This window comes from Tupaia chinensis, unplaced genomic scaffold (assembly GCF_000334495.1).
Source record: "Tupaia chinensis unplaced genomic scaffold, TupChi_1.0 Scaffold148607_1, whole genome shotgun sequence".
Taxonomy (NCBI): domain Eukaryota; kingdom Metazoa; phylum Chordata; class Mammalia; order Scandentia; family Tupaiidae; genus Tupaia; species Tupaia belangeri.
Window position 1 is genome coordinate 1836852 of NW_006208456.1, and position 7362 is coordinate 1844213.

At 47.0% G+C, this 7362-nt stretch overlaps 2 protein-coding genes across 2 annotated transcripts in view; both read left to right on the forward strand.

The window, feature by feature from the left end:
* LOC102487034 (putative acyl-coenzyme A thioesterase 6) overlaps window positions 1-3751 on the forward strand; it is a 10278-nt gene extending 6527 nt beyond the window's left edge. Inside the window, exons 2-3 of the mRNA XM_014585008.2 lie at window positions 1482-1718; window positions 3096-3751. Of these exons, the coding sequence (XP_014440494.1) occupies window positions 1482-1718; window positions 3096-3701 (843 nt within the window). The 3' untranslated portion in view covers window positions 3702-3751. The remainder of the gene's footprint in view (window positions 1-1481; window positions 1719-3095) is intronic.
* A 2957-nt stretch (window positions 3752-6708) lies between these two features.
* LOC102487858 (acyl-coenzyme A thioesterase 1) overlaps window positions 6709-7362 on the forward strand; it is an 8451-nt gene continuing 7797 nt past the window's right edge. The window contains exon 1 of the mRNA XM_006170566.3: window positions 6709-7310. Coding sequence (XP_006170628.2) covers window positions 6746-7310 — 565 coding nt within the window. The 5' untranslated portion in view covers window positions 6709-6745. The remainder of the gene's footprint in view (window positions 7311-7362) is intronic.

The window sequence follows — 7362 nt, forward strand, 5'->3', positions numbered from 1 at the left end:
GCCTGGTGAGCCTCCGCCACTCAGGGCCTAGCCTGGTCCAGTCCCCCGTACTTCCTCCGACTCCTTACCTTGGCCAGGGAATCTTTGTGATTGTGGAACTATTCTAAACGCATTCCGGTTTTCCAGAATCTATTCTGTATTCTGAATGGTAGTGTTTTTGCTTGGTGCATGTGCTTGCCAGAGAGAGAGAAAGAGGGAAAATGAAAAACCACCCCCACCACTCCCCAAGGGAAATGACCGTGCCGCAATCCCTCCATTTTCCTCTGGAGATTTTGGGCACACAGGCGCACATGTCCAGTGTGTTTCTCAAACGTAGTCAGCCATTTGGGATCCAGACGCCTTAACCACCTTGCCACCAGGTGGCCCCTGAATGGAAATTTTTACTCAGACATACATGGTGTAGCCTACTATGCATCTAGGCTATATGGTCTACCCTACATGTTCCATATAAACCTAGCCAGTATATACAGTCTTTTTGGCCAAATGACGTGACTGTATATGTAAAGCTCTACAGCACTCAAAGAATTCTCAAAAAGATTCTGTTTTTGAGGAAAATGAGAAAGAATATTTGGAGGAAAATGAACTCTCACCATATGATATTTCTGACTCTTGTAAATTTATTGCAAGAGAGAGTGAGAGGGAAAGATAACGTGCCCCTACTCGCAGCTTCAGCCAGCCCTGGACCCCAGGCGCACTGGGTGCCTCGTATATGCAGGGAGGTCTCTAGATGCATGTCTGGAACTTTCCCACGTGGGTCTGTCACACAGAGCATCACATTTTACTACGGCACCATCATCTAGCCCTATTATTTCTAACTTCTTTATATTATTGTTGTGCAAACTATATGATAAATTCCTTTTTTAGAAGAATTATTTAAGTTTATTATTGATTTTCAGTTTTCCGTAGGGCATGTACAGTCACCAGAGAGAGGTAGAGGTAAAGTGAGAAAGCAAGCCACCAGGCCCAGGACTCGAACTATGGTCAACAATGTGAGAGTCCAGTGCCTTAACCACCACACCACCTGAGAAACTGTTAAGAAAATAAGATGCTCTCTTTTCCCTCCCTTCTTCCCATAGGTTATTTAAATTAAAAAAAAAAAAAAAAGTGTTCTTCTTTCACCAATCCCTCCACTCTGGCTTCAGATACTTCTTAGTTACCTACCAAAATCTGAAATTCAAGATAACTTTTTTTTTCCTTCTTTTTTTTTTTTTTTTTGGAGAGGTTTTTGCTATAGGGCGTGTGCACTCACTAGACAGAGGGAGACAGAGAGACAGAAAGCAAGAGATCACCCCTTCAGGGGGGATGGCCAGGCCGCAATCCCTTCTTCTCCATTCTCCTCTCGGGATCTTGGGCACGCATGCACACACGCCTGGCGTGCGTTTTAAGCCACCGGGTCCGGAATGCGAACCGTGGTCGACTACATGGGAGTCCAGCGACACAGCCATTACTCTAACTGCTGGTCCCAAGATAACTTTTGAGAGTCTAACACTCCCCGTGATTTGTGGTGTTCTCCAGGCAAGGGGCCTTTCCCTGGGATCATCGACCTGTTTGGAAGTGGCGGTGGCCTTTGTGAATACAGAGCCAGCCTCCTGGCTGGACATGGTTTTGCTGTGCTTGCTCTAGCTTATTTCCGATTTGAAGATCTTCCTGACTATTTGAATGATATGCGCCTGGAGTACTTTGAGGAAGCTGTGGACTTCATGCTGCAGCATCCAGAGGTGAGTTCTGGTACTTGCCTGAGTGCAGATGGGCATGGGACTGGGTCTAAAAGCCTGCCAGGACACTGGAGCTGAAAATAAACCCGGAGACACAGAGGCTCCTTCAAAAGGGTTTTAGGATTATTGTGTTCATTTCCACCTATCTGTCTTCAATCCCTTCAGACTCAGCTTTTAGTTTACTTCATAATTGTAGTTGACCATAATTCAAAGAGCACTGGACTAAAAAGTTACTAACCTTGAGTTCTGGTTCTGCATCTACCACAAAGAATCATGATGATCTTGAATAAAGCAATTGCCCGCTCTAGGGTTTACTTTTTCTCATTTATAGGATTAATGTAGGTCTGGCTCTGTGACCTTGTGGTTAAGGCAACCAGATTCCACATGAGGAGTTTTGGTTCAAGTCACAGTCCCAGCAGCTTGAGAAACACGCTTGGTGCTTGTGTGTGCATGTCCCAGATCCCAACAGTATGGAGAAATGGAGAGGGGATTACAACATGACCACACCACGTTGGGGAGTTACTGCTCTCCCTCTGTCTCTCTGTCTCTCACAGGCAACTACACCCACCTTCTAGTTAAAAAAAAAAAAAAAGATTAATATAAACTTGGGCCAGCAGATGGCAGGTGTTTGAGGCACTGGACTCCCACATGGTTGACCAGGTTCGAGTCCTGGACCTGGTGGCTTGCTTTCTCACTTTCTCTGGTGAGCACACACGCCCTATAGCAAGTTAAAAAATAACAATAATAAATACACTTAAACAAATAATAATTCTTTTTATTAGAGGTTTTTGCCTTAAAACATGTGTGCTCACCAGAGAGAGACAGAGATAATGAAAGGAAAAGTCAAAAATCACCCCCCAAGGGGAATGGCCATGCCATAATCTCTTCTCCTCCATTCTGTTCCTAGGATCTTGGGCACACATGCACACACGTTCGGTATGATTTTCAAGCCACAGTCGGCAATGTGGGAGTCCAGTGACATAACTTCTATGCCATCTGCTGGGCCAACAAAGAATTCCTTAAAAGAGATTAATATAAGGACCAGCAAATGGCATAATGGTTACAAGGTAGGAGAAAAGAATATATTTTACTTAACAGTTTGTTCATTTGATTTATAACTTTTAAGTGTTTAGGTATAGGTTATAGGGGCCTCTGTATGCACTTTACCCAGTCCTCATAAATATTAGGGTATGGCCTGTGTACAAGAAATCAACTGATTTGCTTCTTAGAAGACACACTTGAACTTTGTAGATTGTTGCATAGGAAAGAAAGCAATTGGTATTTGAGAAAGCAACTTAGAGAACGTAAAATCACTAATAATCATCATTATGTCTTCTGTTTGTGAAATCTAATCTTAACTCTCTCTCCCCTCCCCATCAGGTGAAAGGCCCTAGTGTTGGGCTTATTGGCTTCTCCAAAGGAGGTGACCTGTGTCTCTCAATGGCTTCTTTCTTGAAGGGGATCACTGCCACTGTACTTATCAATGCCTGTGTGGCCAACACAATAGTTCCTCTGCATTACAAAGATATGACTATTCCTAGTCTTGAGGGTGACTTAAAGAAACAGAAAATCACTGAGTCAGGCCTTTTGAATTGGGAGGATGTGTGGGACAATCCACTGGAGGAACCCAACTGCCAAAGTCTTATTCCATTGGAAAAGGCCCAGGGGCCCTTCCTGTTTATTGTTGGCATGGATGATCATGACTGGAAGAGTCCATTCTATGCTTGTATAGCCTCTGCACGGTTACAAACCCATGGGAAAGACAGACCCCAGATAATCTACTACCCAGATACTGGTCATTGTATTGATCCACCTTATTTTCCTCCTTGCATAGCCTCTGTGCACACAGTGTTGGGCCAACCAATATTCCATGGAGGTGAACCAAGGGCTCATGCAAGGGCGCAAGAGGATGCCTGGCAGCAAATTCAAACTTTCTTTCATAAACATCTTGATGCTAAAAAATCTGTTAAACTCAACAAAATATAGCATTGCAATTGTAGACCAGATACCATTAATAAAAATCTTACTCAGGACCAGTTGGTGGTATGGTAGTTAAGGCTGTTGGGTCCCATATGGCTGACTGCATGGTTTGAGTCCCAGACCCAGTGTACCCAGGCATGTATATATGCATGTCCAAAATCCCAAGTGTGTGTGTGGGGGGGACCAGCAGTTGGTGTAATGGCTATGTAGCTGGACTCCCATGTGGTCTACTGCAGTTCGAGTCCTAGACCCGGTGGCTTAAACAAACGACTGCGCATGTGCGTGCGTGCCCAAGATCCCGAGAGGAGAAAAGAGGAGAAGGGATTGCGGCGTGGCCATCCCCCCCTGGGGGCTGATTTCTCGCTTTCTGTCTCTGTTTCTCTCTGTCTCCTTGGAAAAAAAATGCACCCTGTAGCAAAAAATCTCTCAAAAAAAAAAAAAAATCCCAAGAGGGGAATGGAGAAGGGGTTGTAACACCTCCTGAGGGGCATTTTCTTATTTTTCCTTCTCTTTCTCTTTATCTCCAGCTAGTACATGAACTCTATAGCAATTTTTTTTTTTCTTTTGGAGAGGTTTTTGCTATAGGGCACATATGCTTGACAGAAAGACAGAAAGAGATAGAGAGACAGAAAGCAAGAAATCACCCCCCGGGGGGATGACCATGCTGCAGTCCCTTCTCTTCCATTCTCCTCTCGGGATATTGGGCACACACGCATACGTGCATATGGGTCTGGCGCTCGAACCATGGTTGACTATATGGGAGTCCAGCGACATAGCCATTACGCTGACTGCTGGTCCCTATATCAAATTTTTAAAAAAAGAGAGGCCAGCAGGTGGTGTGTAGTTTAAAGTGCTAGATCCTGCATGGCTGACCATATGGTTTGAATCCTGGACCCTGCAGCTTGGCAAGTGTGTGTATGTGCCAAAAATCTTGAGAGGAGAATGGAGGACAAGGGATTGTGGTGATCCTCCTGGGGGATGATTTCTCACTTTCCCTCTCTCTTTTTCTCTATCACTCTGGTGTTCTCATATACCCTATAACAAAAACTAAATAAAAGAAAAAGGAATATCAGGTAAGTCAGTGGAGTGATAAGTTAAGGTGGTTGGATCCCACATGGCTGACTACACAATTTGAGTCCTGGACCTAGAGGCTCAAAAAACACTCCTGGTGACCGTGGTTCGAGTCCTGGATCTGACAACTTGAAACTCACACAGGGTATGTGTATGCACATGCCTAAAATCCTGAGAGGACAATGGAGAAGAGACTACAGTGTGGCCATCCTTCCTGGAGCGGGCGGGTGGATTTCTTGTACCCTATGGCAAAAACCTAAGAAAGAAAGAAAACACTACTGGTGTGTGCCCAAAAAGCCAGGAGGAACACAGAGGAGAAGGAATTATGACATGACCATCCTGACATATAGCCCATGCCTTAAGCACTCATCAAGGTTGTCTTTCTACTGATCATATAGCCCATGGTCTTTTCAGACCTCAGACCTCCCTTTTCTTTCTTTTAGACAATAGGATACCTGCCAGTAATCGAGATCAGGCCTCTGCCAAAGAATACAGCCTGAACCAGTAGAACAAAGATGGCTCCTTGGAACTACTGCTGCTTACCTTTCAAGCTCTTGTGCCCTCATTGTACTATATTAGCATGCTCGGTGGCACACCTGCCGGTGCCCTGGTAGTTAACAAGCTAGTTACAACTGGAAATTTCCTGATAAGGAAAGAAAGTAGGCAGGGTTTTGAATTTTGGGATATCACTGCCTTTCCCCAGAAAAATCTCTGCATATTACTTCCCTCTGTTACCCTATCCCCTTATTACTCCATTTGTTCTATCTTAAAATTCCCGTAATAGACATGGGAAAAGTAGATTAGGATGTTTGGCTCCAGCCTCTCTATTCTTTGTCCATTAAATAAAATTTGTGCCAAAGACACTCAGTTTTAGTTATGCAAATAGGCTCTCTATTAATAACAAAATATCCCATCTTTGGGAATAAATTTAAAAACCAGTGGGACCAGCAGATGCATAATGGTTATGTTGCTGGACTCCCACAGAGGCAACCACAGTTCGCATCCTGAACCCAGTGACTTAAAAGTCACGCTGGGCACATGTGCATGTGTGCCAAAAAATCCCGAGAGGAAAGTGGAGGATGGCCATACCCCCTGGAGAGTGATTTCTTGTTTTCTGTCTCTGTCTCTGGCAAAAATCTCTCTAAAAAAATAAACTGGTAACAGTCCCCTATGGGTGCCTTCTCTCTTGCTCTCGCTCTTGCTTTCACTGTCTCCAGCGAACGTGCACAACCTCTGACAATTAAAAACGAAACAAAACAAATAAATGGTATATACTATAAGCTTTTTTCTTCATACGAAAGTATACATCAATACTGAGCCATGCCATCAGACAATAAATCTCATTTCCTCAGCTAATACATCTGAGCTCTACTTTCTTAATAAAAAAGCAAGGTTTATATTCCCCTCAGGTTTATATTCACCTGACTGCACTGATTATAGAGATTCGTGGGCATTCAAGTCAGGGGCCTTTCTCTCCACTAGTTTCTATGCTCAGTCTCTACTATATTATAGTTCAATTCAGTGTCTCATCTGAAACGCTCAAAGCTTGATAGTGTTTCTTAAGCACTGGCAAAGATCATTTTAAGGGAGCACACGAATTTGGCAGGAGCCTAGGGCTCTCGGCGTCCTTCAATCAGGTATAGGGAATAGTGTCTCTGGTGGCCAGTGAGGAACTGCAGCGGAGGCGACCGGCAGGCATTTTCTATCAGAAATCAAAAACGTCTCATTCTATACTTGTCGCGATGAGATCCTGCCTCTTCCAGTTGGTCCGAACACGGCCCTCCTAAGTGACCCTTGCTCCCAGTCCTCGGCTGAGTGGCGTCCCAGGGACCAGCCCAGGTCCTATCGCGTGGCCCTGCAGTGTTTGGCCCTCCCGGGCGGCCTCCTCCCCCTGAGGGCTGACCCTTCGACCCGCCAGCCAGCCAGCGCCAGGCCACGTTGTCCTTGGCGGAGGTCAAAGCCGCGACAGTCCCGTCACCATGTGGAAGGTGGCCTGGGCCGCACTTCGAACCTCCAGGCTCCCTCTCCAGCCCCGGAGGTCGATGCCCACTTCGTCCCTTTCTTCCCCCAAGGCCGCGACCCTGACTGTGAAACCCAAGACCGGGCTGGCCGACGAGCCCCTGGATATTAAAGTGGAAGGCTTGGGCCCCGGCGAGCGGGTGACCCTGCGGGCGACGGCCATCAGCTACCGAGGTCGCCGCTTCCACTCACTCGCCCACTACCAGGCGGACTGCCGCGGGAGGCTGGACCTGGCCAGAGCCCCAGCTCTGGGCGGCGACTTCACCGGCGTGGAGCCCATGGGGCTCCTGTGGAGCCTCACGCCGGCTGGCTCCCAGGATCCCCGCCTCAGCCAGATGCCGAGGGGCGTGATGAGAAACCCCCTCAAAGTGGAGGTGACCGTGCACCGCGCGCCGCGGCAGCCGGCGGAGCCGCTGGGCCCGGCATTGGCCTCCGCCCAGGTGCAGCGTTGGTTCTCCACCCCCGAGCTGCAGCGCGCCCGGCTGCGAGCCCGCGGCCTGCGGGGCGTCTTCCTGGTGCCCTCAGGTGCGGAAGGCCTTTTCTGCGAGGGCCTGGAGGCTTATGAAAGCTAGCTTTT